The sequence below is a fragment of the Pavona decussata genome, unplaced genomic scaffold (assembly GCF_977016875.1).
Source record: "Pavona decussata unplaced genomic scaffold, jaPavDecu1.1 SCAFFOLD_84, whole genome shotgun sequence".
Lineage (NCBI taxonomy): Eukaryota > Metazoa > Cnidaria > Anthozoa > Scleractinia > Agariciidae > Pavona > Pavona decussata.
The window spans coordinates 980,181-997,679 of record NW_028145502.1 but is presented as its reverse complement, the minus strand read 5'-3'; the positions used below and the strand labels follow the sequence as shown (position 1 = coordinate 997,679).

The 17,499-nt window shown below is 37.4% G+C and overlaps 1 protein-coding gene across 1 annotated transcript; it reads right to left on the bottom strand.

Annotated features, from left to right (window-relative positions):
• Positions 1–3,968: 3,968 nt before the first annotated feature.
• LOC146475312 (uncharacterized) lies at positions 3,969–11,972 on the bottom strand. The gene is made up of 9 exons (XM_085115707.1): positions 11,888–11,972; positions 9,284–9,507; positions 8,171–8,272; positions 7,631–7,676; positions 6,970–7,152; positions 6,803–6,866; positions 6,163–6,441; positions 5,471–5,733; positions 3,969–4,566 (listed from the first exon to the last, which is right to left on the bottom strand). Exons 1-9 carry the CDS (start codon positions 11,922–11,924, stop codon positions 4,319–4,321), a joined length of 1,446 nt encoding a protein of 481 aa, XP_084971833.1. The 5' UTR covers positions 11,925–11,972; the 3' UTR covers positions 3,969–4,318.
• Positions 11,973–17,499: the final 5,527 nt, after the last annotated feature.

The window sequence follows — 17,499 nt, the reverse complement described above, 5'->3', positions numbered from 1 at the left end:
TACCTATGCCAGCCAGTTTAAGTAGCGCGGCTTAATTATTTGTTGTCTTGATAAGTGGCAGATATAGCAGGGGTGCATGTGGACCCCTTTCAAACTGGTACAGAAAATTCATTGAACATTTAAGTGCATATTTGTTGTTCAATTTCATAAAACTGTGCACTGAATTACATTGTTTTCTTTTGCATTCGTTGATTTAATAAAGTTGCGCTGCTTAGACTGAGGTTGCGTTAAATATTTCCATTTTAGATGTTTTACTTTCTATACTGTATCGAAACATTACATCTACAGGCCAGGCACACTACTTGAAAAACTTCAAAATAGGTACTATATATAGTCTCTCAGAATAATAGAGGTACCCTTGTTGCTTACAATCCTTGAAAGAAGCTGCTGTACTTATCTTTTCTTTTCTCACTTTTTAAAACCATTACAAAAGCTAGACAGAATCTTACAAAAAATAAGCATCCCCCCAGGAGATATTTAAACAATTTTCATATCCCCCTTTTTTTGCTCTAAAAATTTGAGATCCCCCCCTAAAATCCTCTGCCCCCCCCCCCCCCCCCCCCCCTGTAGGATACATAATGAATGCAGCCTAAGGCCCTGACCAAGAATTTTCCTTTTATCTCTTACTTTGACTTTATCTCTTTGGGCTATTTCTTTGTCTCTGGTCCCTTGGGAGGCCTAAAAAGTGTCTCAGGGGACGTTTTAGGACACAGTGATTCGATTGGAAGCTTTCAGAAGAATATTTGTATTTTGTCCAAAAATCGACTTTTTTCTAAGGGGTTAGGATAGGATTTTTGGTAAAAAATGATTAAATTTTGAAGTCGACTTTTTTCACTTGTTCATGTCTCGAGGGATCTCAGCCTGTCACAAAACGCCCCTGGGAATCATTTTTAAGTGCAAACAACGCCCTGATAAAGAATTTTCTTTTTATCTCTGACCCTGACCTCATCTTTTTGGGGCAATTTCTTTGTCTCTGGTCTCTTGGGAGGCCTAACAAGTGTCTCAGGGGACGTTTTCGGACACACTGATTTGATTGGAAGCTTTTCAAAGAATATTTGTATTTTTGTAAAAAATTGACTTTTTTCCACTTGGTTTTGTTCCTAGGGATCTTTGCGTGTCGTAAATCGCCTTTGGGAATTATGTTTTAGTGCAAATACCGCCTTCAGAAAGAATTTTCTTTTTTACCGTAACCCTGGCTTTATCTTTTGTAGGTTATTTCTTTGTCCCTGGTCCCTTCTGAGCCCAAAAAAGTGTCTTTGGGGACGTTTTCGGACAAACTGATTTGATTGAAGCCTTTTTAAAGAATATTTGTTTTCCGCCCTAAAACTGACTGTTGTCCAAGGGATCTAGGCGTGTCGTTAAACTCCCTTGGAATAATTTTTAAGTTCAAATAACTCATTCAGAGACAATTTTTTTTCTACCTTAACCCTGACTTCAACTTTTGTGGTCTATTTTTTTTGTCCCTGTTGCCTTGGAAGTCGTAAAAAATGTCCCATGTGACCTTTACGGACATACTGATTCAATTGGAAGCTTTTAAAAGAATATTTGAGTTCCGTAGAATAATCGACATTTTTCCAAGGGGTAAGTCCACAATTTTCGGTTTAAAATCACCAAATTTTGAAATCGGCATTTTTCACTCCTTCATGTCCCTAGCAATCTTGGTTTGCCGTAAAAGTCCCTTGGCAATCACTTAAAAGTGGAAATAATGCTCTAAGAGAGAATTTTCTTTTTTACCCTTACCCTCACTCCATCTTTTGTGGGCTATTTCTTTGTCCCTGGTACCCTGGGAGGCCTAAAAAGTGTCTCAGGGGACGTTTTCGGACATACTGATTCGATTGGAGGCTTTATAAAGAATATTTGTTTTCCGTCCAAAAATCGCCTTTATTTTCCAAGGGGTAAGTCCAGTGTTTTGTGTCAAAGATGGTCAAGTTTTGAAAACGGCATTTTTCACTCGCTGATGTCTCTAGGGATCTCGGCGTTTCGTAAAACTCTCTTGGGAATCATTTTTAAGTACAAATAACGTCCTGAGAGAGAATTTTCTTTTTTACCCTAAGCCTGACTTCAACTTTTGTGGGCTATTTCTTTGTCCCTGGTCCCTTGAGAGGCCTAAAAACTCTCTTAGGGGACGTTTTCGGACTCACTGATTCGATTGGAAGCTTTTCAAAGAATATTTGTTTTCCGTCCAAAAATCGCATTTTTCCGAGGGGTAAGTCCATGGTTTTGGGTCAAAAGTGACAAAATTTTGAAGTCGCCAGTTTTCACTCCTTTATGTCCCTGTGAATCGTACAGCAGAGTTACGAGGACACAGCTTTGGTAGAAGTTCGACTTGGTGTGAGTGCTGTAGGTGGAGGAGCGTCATACCATGCGAATTATATTAAGAGAGTTTCTCTCCTGGTTGAGATGGCTTTGGATGTCCAGGTCTGCTTCCCTTATACTGCTGATGATGCTGCTAAGATAGGAGAACCTGTCCATATACAGAAGATCTTCATTCGAAACCTGGATTGGGCTTCTGTTGGTGGTTTTCACTGCTAGAACTTTAGCCCTCTTGGTGCTGATGTTGAATTGCTTTGCAAAGATGTTAAAAGTCCCCCCACTCCGACCAGGCGATAGTTTATTTATTTATTTATTCACCACGACATACAAACATAGAAAGTTACAATGAATAATAGACTAGGATTGTACATAAGTTTAGAATAAACATAAATAATAATAGTAAAAGAAGAAGTAAGAAGTGGCGAGGAGACCCCAAGAAACCCCCGGGCTTATACTGAGAGGTCTCCTCGGAGATATGTCAGGACTTTAAGACCAGTAAAGACATTGTATTGAGATTTTTTAACATACGGTGGTAAGACTATAAAGACATAACAGAGTCGGAAGTTTCATGTAATTAACTGAGGAAATCAAGAAGCTCTCTTTTGAAGGTGAATAGACTAGGGGAAGACGACGTAATTGATAATGGCAAAGCATTCCAGTAAGTTTATTTCTTGTGATTTTTTTTCTTAAACTAAGGCTAGATTATCCTCAATAGCATACTGTATAAAATGTCCATTACGTTAAATTAATCAGTTACTACTCGCTTTTTCCTGGTTCCGACAAAAGTTTATTTGATCTAGAAGAATGCAATGTAGATTTCTAATTTATACTTTCTACCTTGATTAAAGTGTATATGACACAAAATCTTTTATTAGCTTATTAGGAAGAGCTTTCAAAATGATGAAGAATGGCATTTATTTTATTGCGATAGCATTCTTGGTTGCCGAGTTATTCAAGATTTAGGCTTATGCAAATTAGACAACTTGTGACGTCACAAGACTGACACAAAATGAAGGGAAATCACAAAAAATAGAATATCTCTTAAGCCTTTTTCTGTATAGAACTGAAACTTTGTAGAGTTGTTATACTCATCACAAAGTTTTATGATATGATCCACTATGACATTTCCATGGCAACACAATGGGCTCCAGGCCCTCACCATCCAAAGGATAAAATCAGAGTTTCCCTTCCCAAGAAGCGCTTTTTGCTCTTGATGTTTATTCAGTGGGTGTGAGGGAATGTGGACATAACGCAGCACAAGTATAAGAAATTCTGTTTGACTGTGGAGCAATAAATAAGGCATTTGTCATTTTGGGAAGGTAGAGGTCTGGTAACGAGTACGTTGCTATGGTGACATCATGGCCACTATCACAATGTGTAGTTCTGTCAGCACATCAACCCTGCAAAATTTCAACCCTGTAGATGTAGTATTTGCGTAGATAATCCAAATTTTGTGATTTCCCTTCATTTTGTGTCAGTCTTGTGACGTCACAAGTTGTCTAATTTGCATAAACCTAAATCTTGAATAACACGGCAACCAAGAATGCTATCGCAATAAAATAAATGCCATTCTTCATCATTTTGAAAGCCCTTCCTAATAAGCTAATAAAAGATTTTGTGTCATATACACTTTAAACTGTCGCATTACTGTATGTATTACACTACATAATACATACATTATTGCATGTATTACACTATATGTATGCCTCTGTATTTTTATGGTTTATGGAAAATAAAATTGAGACAAATTGGTTGAGACAATTTACTAAATTTTCATGTGTTTGCTCTTCTTAAAATTATCTATACAGCTATCTTTGTATTTGGACGTCCATTGCGTTTAGTTCACTAGTTGTGCATACTTGAACTCGGGTAACATACGCCTGAAGATGACACCTTTCGTCAAGGAACACTGGTAACAGTACCAATGATCTCAAAAAAGCTCACGAGTTATTTTCTGTAAGCCATAGAGAATCCTTCTCCTACCTTCATGCACACTTGCTCAGACTCAATTTGTCTTTTTCCAGCAAACAAAGTCATTCTTCTCATCGCATCGTCTAGCCATCCATTTTCCACCATCATTATTTCCCTTGATCATAACAACACAGTCTTCGTCAGCAGACTGAGAGCTGGGCTGTCCCTGAAACCAGTTTGTAAATGTTGCAGTGGCTCTGTTACTCCAGACATATGTTCCCTCCAATGAGAGGTCGTTGAGACCCAGCCATACTCCTGATTGGGGTGTCTGTGGCTTGTGCACTTTAGAATCAAAGAAATGCAGACCATTATTTCGGCCTAAGCGTAAAGACACGAGAAGAATACTGGTGCTGGTGCGTAGGCACCTCTGAGGCTAGCCCTGCGATGGAATAGAATCCCATCCAGAGGAAGAAGCTACTAGCTCTCAAAAACCTGTTTTTTTCCCGTTGGTCCATTATATATACTACCTCTCTTGCTTATAAGAACTAAGGCCATTGTTATCACTCTCACCTATTAGTAAGACCCATTTGTGTGCCTCTGTTGACTCCCTTAGGAGAAGAGGAGTAATACTGGTAATAATCCCAGTTGTTAAAAAAGAATTAAACCGGTCACATTGGCCACAGGCTCTTGTGCCACCTAACATTACCGTAAATGACCGAGTTAGCGCCGCGGCGCTTATTTCAAACCTCTTGGGATGCGGCGCTAATTCGGGCAGGGCGCTTAACCGGGTAGCGGCGCTAATTTCTAGACTGCTAAAAAACAAAATCCAGAGAATATAGAGGATCACGTTGCGAACGTATTAAGTATTGGTTAACCCTCGCTTCATTACACAAAAAATAAAAACGACAAGATAAAAGCAACTTGAAAGGAGCTATCCAACCAACGTTAAACACTGTTAAGGTCGCGAACTGGTTGTTTACTCTATTGTCAAACGTTTTCATGCAGTTGTACCTCTTTATATTACAGTACTGAAACCAGGATATGACTTTTTTATATGTACTCGAATTACCACCGCGGCGCTTATTAAATTTTCAGGGTGTAAATGCGGCGCTAATTCGGGCAGGGTGCTTAATCGGGCAGCGGCGCTAACGCGGTAATTTACGGTATGTTTTTACTGGGTCACGTGCTGTGTAATTGAAAAACAGCTGGATAGTAATGTCTGGTTTTAGAATGAACGTATACGTACCAGCTTCATGTTTGATTTCATTGCTGCTCAAAAGTCTGTTAAAGACCTTGAGATTTCTGACCAAGCCATAAAAGGTTTGTCCTGTATCCTTTTTGCTTCCTATTTGGTAGTAGCTGTGTGAGTTGCTCATGATTTCATAGCTCGACAAACCGTTTCTAGCGGATTTCGTCGCGTCCTCTGTGCCATTTTGGAAGATCTTAGCAATTCTACTGCCTTGGTCCCACGTGACTGCCACGTGGACCCAAACGTTATAGGTGATTGATCTGTAGAATTAATAAACATAAAGTTCGTCGAGTGATCTTCAACTATTAACTCCCTCTCCCCCATATTCCAGCTATAATCCTTATACTCAGTCTACTCCAATGCAATTTTAGATAATAAAAACTGTCGAGATGGCACAGAACGCTTGTGTTATTTGACATCAAACTCTTCAAGTGATTTTAAACTATTAACCCCCTCTCCCCCGTATTCCAGCTAGAATCCTAATACTCAGTCTACTACAATACAATTTTAGATAACGAAAACTGTGGAACGCCCAGATATATCTCAAATGCCCGTTGCACCTCTTTATCGTTTAAAACCTGAGTACCATAAGCCTCGGAGGGCGATTCATAACTCTCTCGAACTATTGGCAGAGTTTGAAATGCCACTGACGTATATACAGCCAAACAAGATGCTTGTAGTAAACTTACGTGTACATGGAAAGCACATCCCCTCCTAGCTTGTTTCTAAACTGGAAAAACAGGACCTTCCAATCACCATGTACCCAAATAGAAAACTGGTGTGGGTAGGACCAATCAGCGTACACGTAGCCTGGAGTTTTGGCGGGCTCTAGGACCTTGATCCAACACATCATGGTAAAGGCGGGGAATTGAAGACTGACGGATGGCGTGTCAGCATATGATCCCTTTCCATCCAGGTAAAGAGCTGTTTCGCCACCTTCATTTCTGTAGGAAGCCCCGTTTCTTAAGCTGTAAAGTCGTTAAACCAAATAAAAACAAGAATTTGGTCATTCAAACGAACAGGATGAAGTAAAAACATACACAATCCAAGCAAATGTCCAGCCCAAAGTTGTGGGAAGGAGGTGGGAGTGGGGCTGAAGGGTTGTGGAGGCAGGGGTGGGATGAGTGTGGGGGATTGAGGAGGTGGGGGTGGGGGTGGAGGTGGTTGATTGTGGGGGTGGGGGGATTGAGGAGGTGGGGAGCTTTGGAAAAGGAAACGATGAAATATAACGAATATAAGGTCAAACATGATTTTCTACGTTTGTTGATTTGGAAATGATGTTTAACTATTGATAACACACTGGAAACACAGAATTTACGCTAATCATACATTACGTCTGGTTCAGTGCCGTCAAGAAGCCAGCAGGCAATCATGTCAGCGGTTGTTTCACAGCCTGCAACGTTAACACAGACGACATTTCTAAGACACGATACCCTCGCAAGGAAAATAAATTTGCTGCAGCTGCTAAAAGAAAAAATACGTTGTAATGAACATACTTTTTTCCTGTTTAGCTGGTGGCAGTAGATTCCTGTACACAAATTCATTACGTCCCATGTCTGGAATGACGGCTAGTTCAGCATCAATGGTCTTACAAAAGGCTTCTGCTTCCATCCATGTCTTGTTGGCAGAAAAATACTTATAGAAGGCATCTCCTTGAAAATACCATCCATCTGGAAAAACTACAAATGTCACAAAAAAGTTTATGTGGACACCTTTGAGCGTTCTCTAGACGGGTAACAATCGATCTAGATTCTCAAGAGCTAACCACGACTATAAACTTTACTTGAGAAGAGCGGTTTGTAATTGCTACAGGATATATTGTACATGCCGAATCATTATCTGTTTTTAAGACTTAAAATTTGCTTGAATATTTATTGAATCAGTAGCCATCGAATTTTATCTAGTTCTAGAAATTTTAAAGTAATTTTGTAAGTTTTTAGTTAGGGAAATTGTTTTTATACAGGGTTAACTTTCCCTATGCAGGATGTTTTTGTATTTGCGTTGAAGCCTCCTGAATAAAATGTCATGTCATGTCATGTCATGTTATGTTATGTTATGTTATGTTATGTTATGTTATGTTATGTTATGTTATGTTATGTTATGTTATGTTATGTTATGTTATGTTATGAGAATCAAATATTTCAATAAGCATCTCACTTGCTCTTCTAAAAGGTGAAGTACTTCCAGAACGGTACGTTTCAAGCTGAAATGTAAATATAGAAAAAATAAACAAAGTGATGTACAGCTTCCAACTCATTTCAGGGAATCAACCTGTCAGTAAAGAGCCAGACAGAAAGACAGATAGAGTTATTTAACCGGTCAGATAGAACCTGTCAGACAGGAATGGTTAGTCACTGAACCATCCAATCATATCAGCCAGAGTCAGTCAGACAGTTTAAGAAGGGTGACACTTGCTAGTCTTTCAACTAACCAACCTGTGCTTCTCGGATATCCGGCCGAACTAGGACTTGGAAGTATTGAGGAACCGAAGAAAAACTTAATACAAACACATAATTATAATAACAATATAGCAATACAATAACAATAAAAACAACATTGACGACGACGATGATGATGATGATGTTGAGAATCAATAATAATTTTCTATTTAAGGCAAAGCAATGGTAATGGTAATGTATTTATATACCGCATTTTCTATATGCATATTCAAATGAAAGTAAGTGAAGGAAACCTTACCATGAATCCTCTGTACTCAAAGCCAGATTTTTCGAGCAACATTTCAGGGTCGACTTCCTTCGTCGAATTGTTAAGCTCACATAAGTATGATCCTTGTTTTATCTAAGAATATTAAGACAAGTAGACCTCATCTCATTCAAACTCAATAAATCAAGCCACAAATGTACCGTCAAGTCATAATTAAATATGCATGACCGCACGTCTTCAAACCCACATATCTTATGAACAGAAGAACTAAGATTAAGATTTACTTCAGTAAACGCTCCACAAGATTTTAATCTCCGGTTGAAGCTTTCCTTCTTCATCACCAGTTTGGTATATAGAGGATAAATCAGCCAGGTCCTTTCTGAATCAACGTCATCTTGATGAACACAGTCCACACTAAACGACCCGGACCTTTTGTTTGAGGACGGTGTCTACTTTTGTTACTGTGCATACGTTCTGCGCATCTCGAGATACTCGGGCTTCCTATGGGTAGTGCTCACTAATACAGGAATATTTTTGCGCGGTTTAAAACTATACGGAGAAAGCAGAACTTAGCAAGTGCTCTTGGTATCTCAAATGAAAATTGGGAGTAACCATGCATTTTTTCAGAGATAATAAAGCTTCAATTTAGGAAAAACTGCCATACATTGCTTTATATTTTGGCGCTTTTTAGAAACATTGTTACTTAATTATCTCTGAAAAATGAGCGGTTACCCCCAATTTTCTTTTTGTATCTCAATAGCCCTTGCTAAGATCTGCTTTTCTCGCATAGTCATAAACCGCACAAAAATACTTCGGTATTAGTAGGCACCGTCCTTAAGCCAGGCCTAATAAATACTAACCGATTTCATACGGGACAAGCACAATTCAAGAACTGAGTTGCAAATGACTCTGTTCAACTTTTAGGCCATTAATTACCTCTTATTGCAACCTCATTCCCAGGGACTTGCATCTGGGAACGAGGTTTCCACTAGTTGCTGGTTTGGTTATCGGAGTGATTTTCCAGGTTCTCTGGGTTTGATCGAGTCACTTTTCGACTGGATTGCGACGTAAGGATTGAGCTTACATCCGGTACAATTCATTGCCGAAACAATCCTTAATGCCTTCCTTTACCCCTTCTTTTCTTACCTTTTTGACATTTATAGAGAAGCATTCAGCGTTCGCTCTGCAACGCCATAAGCAATCGTCAAAATGGGAAGACGTTGACTCAATTACGTGACCCTCCAAAGCATAACCCGTTTCCTTGAAGAACTGAATTGAGTCGCATTGGTGTGTTAGACTGGGATGGATTAGAATTCCACATACAACAACGCTGCAGAGAACATAAGGCCATTGGTGTATAATTCTAAAGCCTGGAAAAGAAAACTGAAGATTATTTTCGAGAACGGTAAACAGTGCTTGTTGATTTGATTTTATATGTGTAAACATGCGACAAAAGAGCGTTTTGTCGTCACGAAACAGCCTTTGTACGCAACGTGTGCAATAAAAATTAATTTAAAACTAGAAACCAACCATAATGATGAGGATAATAATAGTGATTAATTTGCTTTTTGATAATTTGATCTATCCCAGTGCACCGCGAAGGCACCAGTTTCCATGGGAGCAACTAATGGGGGAGAGAGAGGGGGTGGTGCAGCTGATGGAAATCAATTAACAAATAACAGAAGTTCTCTCTTTCTTTTGCAAGTCGACAGCTTTATCACCACTCAAAAGAGACGTGCTTACTTCTGCTGTAGGGAAGGGGTGGGGTTTGAGTGAAGCCAAGTCAATCAACAGGCAGATCTTCTGCTCTTGGTCTTAAATGATGGCGTCAGGCTTGTTATCCTTCATTTGTTTGTAATTGTCCGCCCGATCAATGGAATGATTTTACTAGGGGGTACCTACTTAAAATATAAGAAAGTGGTACAATGCGATACAATACAATACAAACTTTAATGACACTCCCTGGAAAGGGCTTTTCAGTGACAACAATAATAAATTTGCAACATTATACGTCAAACGATAGTAAATCTAAAAGTTAAAATGATGCAATGATATATAAGAAAAGTAAAAATTAAGCTAACGAATGATCGCTAAAAATAACAAGATAAAATCGTTATGTAAAAGCTAAGACAGACTAGAAAGGAAAGCGGCGAATAAGTTGGCTCAAACTTTACGATTAAAAAAAAGAACAAAGGTACAGAGTTTAAAGGAATTGTCCAAACTGTTCCGCAGACTTACTATACGGCAATAGGATGTCCTTTGTCCAGATCTAGATTTAAATAGGGGGGTTTGCTATAGTGTTAAAGAAAACTACAAAGACACAATTTGAAAATTAACAGAAAAGGTTTTACAGCGGAACTCCCCGTTAAAACATGTACAATGTGGACGTAATAACGGGATGGTCGGATTAACGGGGTTGAAAAACTATGGAAATGACTGGACTTTCAATTCGTTCTCGGCACAAAAAAGAGGTCGTAATAAGAGGTGGAAAGGCGGGCTTCCACTACGGTAATAAAACTTTCTTTACACGGCTGGAAGTGTTCAGGAGGGCAGGTGTTTATCTAAAGACAAACATAAAAGGTGATATATTCGCAAAGGCAGATATTTTCCTGTTTATCCCATGTTTCCAACATAACTAACAAATTTTAGTAAACTGCTCAATCGAAATTTTGCTTAGAAGTAGACAGGAACAGAGTATCTCTTACAACAACGTATTTCGCAGAAAATGACAAATATTCTAAGTCGACGTATTTTATGCATTTCACAGGTGTTAAATATATTTTGTTGCTTATATTGGGATCAGCAAAATTGTGTAAGAACGACGATTACAAAAGGAATGGAAAAAATACTAAAAATAATATTGTCAATCCTAAACTTTAACGCTAACCTCAAGTTAAACCATTGAAAACTAACCTGACAACGAAAAATAATTTTATATGTTCTTGAAATTGTAACTTATCAGTCATTGCTTAAGCAAACTAATAACTGAAAATATCAACATGATTGCAGTAAGTTTGCTTTTAGCTTTCCGCTGAGATCAATATGTCAGCTATATATCCGGCAAACGCACCGGAAAGTGGCCAACATTATCGGAGATTATCCGTCTTCGTAGAAGATTAAAGTAATAATGTCTAGAACCTGTAGAACCCTTACAGCTTTCTCCTTACACGATAATGCTTGCAATTACCCCGAAATTTGGTCAGTTTCCACGTATTCCTGACACAAGCCATAAATTACGTGAGAACTTATCATGACATCAGTAAAGTGATCTTGCCAAGGACTCATCAAGGAGACTGCCTATGATCATTATTAGTTGGCTCAACTCGGATGCACAATCTCCTGTCAGGAAGATTTAGCCCGGACAAAAAAAGGAGTGATGGATAAATAAAGTGATATTTCATTCAAGTGTTTCTTTTTTATTCGTTCGTGCGCAGCACGAGTCGTATATTTCAGAATGTTGAATTCAACAACTTCCGCGAAATTGACGTGGTAAATATTGCAACTACGAGCTAAAAATGCTGGATTGTCTTAACTGCATGGTGAAAATGGTAGAGAACAACGGCTTTGAAAATATTCCTTTTTCGTAAGAAGACAAATATATCGGTATAGGTCTTTCTTACAAATGAGGACTGAATATTTTACTTAAAAGTATTCAGCTTCGATAAAAAGTAACTCACGACAGGTCAAAAGTCGATAACGGTTTGATCGATGAAAAATATAAGTACAGGAGTGAGATAATTGCTAGTGTACCTTCAACCATTGCGATATTCCTTAACGGAGCAGCCATTCTTGCGAGTCCTATTTGACCGTATGAAATTTTTAACAGCTTAGCACACTGACATGTAGGGTGTGTGGTAAACATGAACAAATTTGAATATAAGATTATTTTCAATATTCTGTACCTGTCCTCTGTTGCTATGGAATTTAATTGGGTTTTGGATCTCGTTACAGGTCCATTGTAACAAACAGAAATAATTATCAGTTGGTACAATTGATTGACACCAAGTACGACGGTTATTTTTTTTTCCAGTAATAAAAACAATTTTAATGACGAGATATTGCGATATAAGAGGTGCTCGATAGCAAAAGAAATAAAATAAATGAAATATAACGACAAAAAGAAACAAAATAGGTTTCAGTTTTGCTCTTCGAATCAATGGCCTGAGTTGATGTAGCAAGCACTCAGGCTAAACAACATCCGCTTTCTTTTAAATTTTCTACCTATTTCTTGCCTTTTACCTCTTTGACGTGTTCCTACCATTTTAGTGAATGTCTCATTGAATTAGCCTGATTTACATAGGCATCCCTTAAAGACTCGTTTTCAGCGCCCCAGAGTTGTAGTGTTGTTAGTTAATTCAACATTGCACGACAAATAAAACAATCCTTCACACGTAACAAGCTTCTAGTCAGAGACATTACACCTGCTTCTGAAAGCAAGTCCACGAAAAAAAATTATTTAAGTAAAACTTCTCAAACTCATTAATAATTCATCAAGAGAAAACAAAGAAAATCACTACCGTGACTGTGGTTTGGATATGTGATCCTAATTACCATAAAATCTTTGCCAACTTAAGCCTTGAATTTCTCCAAGAATTATTGATCATTTGAGAAGCCATATCAAACACTCGAAAGAGTGTTTCATCAGATATCCAAACACCTCGAAGTCGTTTTAGAAAACTCGGCTGCGCCTCGTTTTTTCAACCTACTTCTCAGTGTTTGGATATCTGATGAAACACTCTTCGTCGTGTTTGATATATTACATCAAAATAATTTCCCATCCTTAAAAGTAAGAAAATATTACCATGTGTAACTTTCTTTAGTTTCTTTAGATTACGTATACCGTTTTGTTTTCTTGAATCAGTGGTTTGTTTCTATATAATGTAATTACTAAATTATTTCTGTTAATAATAATGTTTGACATGACACAATAAATATCAGTTAGTATTTCTATACTGAGTTTGTAAACAAAAATATGTTTCCCCCACCTAGCGACCCGAACACAATTAATATAGGACTGCCAGTCTGTTCGTTTATATATTTTTTTTTTATTTAAACAATATTAAGGCCCGTTTGAACGGCTGCAACATTTGACTAACATTCGTTCAACAGAAAGTTGAACGGATGTTGGGCAAATGAGAACAAAGGAAATGTTGAATCGATGCTGAATGAAAGTTTAAACCAATATTTAAATTTGATTCAATACACTTTCAACAATGTCGTTGAACGACCTGTTCAAACGCCCCCGACATTTGGTTCAACAAAGTGTTAAACGCATGTTGAAGCAAATGTTGAAACCGTCTAAACGGGCCCTTAAATTCCAACGTATATCTGTGATCTCATCAGGGAAAAGGCATCAATCAGAAGCTCTTTGAGATCTAATGACCTCACTTTGTTAGAGGTGCCTCGAACCAAATGTAAGACTTTTGGTGATCGAGCATTCGCTTTTGCTGGTCCATCCAAGTGGAATAAGCTTCCTCTGGCAATTAGGACTGCCAAGAACTTAAATACTTTCAAGAAATACTTGAAGACATTTTTGTTTAAAAAAGCATATGACATCTGATTATTCTTTACTTTGTTTATTTTATTTCTTACTTTTTGTTTGATTGATTATTCTTAAATTTTATATTTTATTGATTTTGACTAAATTTTTCGTTTTTATATTGTAAGCGCTTTTGAATATTATATAAAAAGCGCTATATAAATTGATTATTATTATTTCCTCTCACAGCATTAAGTACTCACCAGGGGTGAGTTGCAGAAAATATAACGTCGAGCGTAACTGCTAACGCCAGACCTTCATCTCAGTCACATTCAGTATTTTAACGTCTGACGATAGCATTTACGCCAGCCGTTAAGTTTTATGCAACTCGTCCCAGGGGTGCTCATGCTGCTGTACATTACTTTGCACGTCACAATCTGACAATTACAAGAAACAATTACAAGCAAAACACAATGCAGAAGGAAATAAAAAAAAGTACAAAGCTGAACGGTTAGACAACAGATTTTAACAAGTTAACATTAATTGTATTTTATTAGTGTTTATTTTTCTTATAGGATAAAAAGAGATAATAGATAACATTTGGCTGCTTATTTGTTTGCTTTCTTATTGTCTTTTTGTTTTCGCATATCTATAATAGATACTCACGCGTTATAAAATTTTATATTATTATTATTATTATTATTATTATTATTATTATTATTATAATTATTATTATTATTATTATAGAAATGTAATGGGAAGTCACATGCACACACCGAGGACCTATTTTTTCATGCAATTCCAATATAATTGTATTTAATTTTTAACCCTTTGCCAGGTAATGGCGAAGAAAAATTTGAGTCTATATGGATGAAATTGTTAGGATGGAGTTTTCAAATGAAAGTTAATGGGTAGTTACTTTAATGGCAGTGCTACTGTTTATTATGTTGTACAACAGTGGTTCTACTTTTGAGCCTGTGGTTAAAAACCTCTTTTACGTATGCCCATTCAACGAAAAATTTACGGAGTAGTAGTACTTGCCTGTGGTTCTGTGTATTTCGTTGTACAAGTCTGAGTGTGGATAAAATCCTTAACTGTTACCATTGAAATGAAGCTACTGAGCAATACTTTCCTGTAGAGTGTTTATTATGCCGTAAAACGGTGGTTCGAACTTTTACGTCTGTGGATGAAACCCTTTGAAGTTACCATTCAAATGAAAGCTCCTGAACAGTACTTTCCTGTGGTACCGTTCATTGTGCTGTACAATATGGTTCTAACTTTTGATTCTGTGGGTGGAATCCTAAAGTGTGACCATTCAAATGAAAGCTACTGAGCAGTACTTAACTGTGGTGCTATTTATTATGCTGTAAAAGGTGGTTCTAACTTTTGAGTCTGTGGGTGGAATCCTAAAGTGTGACCATTCAAATCACGGAAAGCTACTGACCAGTTCTTTACCGTGGTGCTATTTATTGTGCTGTACACAGTGCTTCTATTTATGTTTCTATAGGTCCATGTTAAAAGAATGACGAGTACTGTGGCTTTGAGCTCCCCTCGGTGGCTTTAAACTGTCAAATTATTGTAAGCACTGTAATAAATCTAGTCACTTAGGTTTTCTGAAGTTCCAATTTTTATTTGCACGGAACGTGACTCAGTTCAGACCTCGATTACCTCAGAGAAGACTAAGAAATGGCTTCCATGAGCGGAAACTGCGTGTTTATTACACTGAATTTTAATTTCCAAAAAGCTATCTTTCATCTTGAAGCACCCACAATTTCCTTTGATTACTTTGTGGCCGGCAATAACAAACACATTATAGAAATAGCATGCGTAAATCCATAGCTTTTAAAGATTGTACGTGCACAACATCATACAACTTTGAGGTCTCCATGGCAACCTATCAGCCTGTCGGATGTTGGGGATTTGTCATATTCCCGAGTGAAAACGACAGTTTGTGTGCGCGGCTTTTTTTAATGTTCTTAAAATGTGATTTTCTGTCGGAACTAGTTTTAAATTTGTTATCTATTTTTGACAAGCGTTTTGGGAAAAGGCGTTTATTCCTCGAATCGTAAACGTGCCCATATCATATGATTGTGTCCATATCATTGACAAATACAGCTGTCTAGTCACAGTTCCCTTTGTCTTGTTAACAGATGAAGCTTAACTTTTTATGGCGCCTTTCGATTTATATTTAACGAACAATAAGAAGGATTATCTCGTCTTTTCCTTCGAAAAAGAAAAGTTCTCAAATAGATCCTTAACTACAATACAAAATCAACTGTAAGCTATGCCGGTGATTTAGTGGTCCTCCCGGCGATTTAATTTTCTAGACAGTAAATTAAAAAAAGAAATTTATCAAAACAGCTGCGTTTTCAAACGTAAGTTCCCCTTTTGATGTAAATGTATTAATTTAGCATTTTCAATTTAAACGAACATTTGTACAATAATATCTTGATAGAGTGTGTTGACTACTCATTAAGCCATGAATAGGTGTGTTATCAAGAAACCTCCTGAATATTGAAAAGATATTATCTCTTCGTTAACAATTCATAGGGCATGAAAATGGCAACGTGAACGCACGTACAAACTCTTTGTTTGTTTAGAAATGGTCGACCTTGGCTTGTGTGGTCTTCTTGTAAGCGTTTTTCTATTTATCGCTCCCTCAGCTATTTATTTGACGTATGGTTGGATGTGTTTCGGCAGAACACACCGATCTTATTTCTGCTGGAACGTTACCGATGAAACTGCTGCTGTGTTGATAGTCTTCGGATTTGTGTTTCTCGTTTTTGGAACAATAACTTGTGGCTTTACATTTGTGGTTTGGCGATCAACTGTAAAAACCAACGCCAAGCATAAAGATGATGATGAGTTCAAAGCTAACTTGTCGGAGTGGGTATAACCTCTCTTTGGTTGTAACACGGAGAACTTGGTTCTAGCAATGAAATTTTCATCGTTTTCACCACTGAAGAGAAAATTCCGCGACGTACGTAGAGTAAGCGGCTTCAACCCCATGAGATTTCAAGGGGTAATGGCTGTGCTTTTTTGAAACGTTTGGTCACTATTTTTTTCAATTTTGGACGAGCAAACACCTCCTTTTTAGCTTACTGCAAGAAATCACCAATATACAGCAGGTCGAAACTGAGCAAATAGCGTTGTTCAATGTATACAGAGAAACAGTGAGTAGACAAACGGTTCGCTTTGTTCGTGAAACAGAATCAATTATTTGTCTTTTTATACTTCATTGTAGAAAAAGAAAAACTCCCAATGAACTTGTATTTATAGTAGTATTACGTTAAAAAGAACTACACTTGTGAAGTTTGTAGACATGCCTTGAATCTCCTACATTCATGTAAATACACTTTATACCGCAAGTTCTTCTACAGTGTTGACATACACAAGGAAGGGCTGTCAATCGCTGATGACAATATTATATGGAAAAATAAAACAATGGAATTGAAGGAGAGTGTGCAAGAGAGGAAGATAAAAACAAAACTATAGTTTTGAAGGGAAAGGCCAATGGAAATGTCGGTTATGGTGTGACTCATCTGGAAGGTCGTGAAGTCGGCTTGCAAATTTCCCTTGTGTAATCTGTATTCAATCTGTTTTTCCCAACACTATAGTATACTTAAGTTATATAACGGCCAGGTGAAATTACATTTTAAATAAGAAAAGATATATTAATTACCTGATTTTTCCACAAATTTTCAAAATATGACGAGCTGATGTAGCAATCCTAGGGATCTAATAACAATAGCAAACTTTATTTGATCGAATAGAATGTCTTCTACTTTGATCCTCGCAGTTAGTACGCAACTTTAAAAGCAGTTGCGTAAAGAAAACCTGAAAAAAAAGTCAGGCTTGAACGGGATTTTTTTTCCAGGCTTTC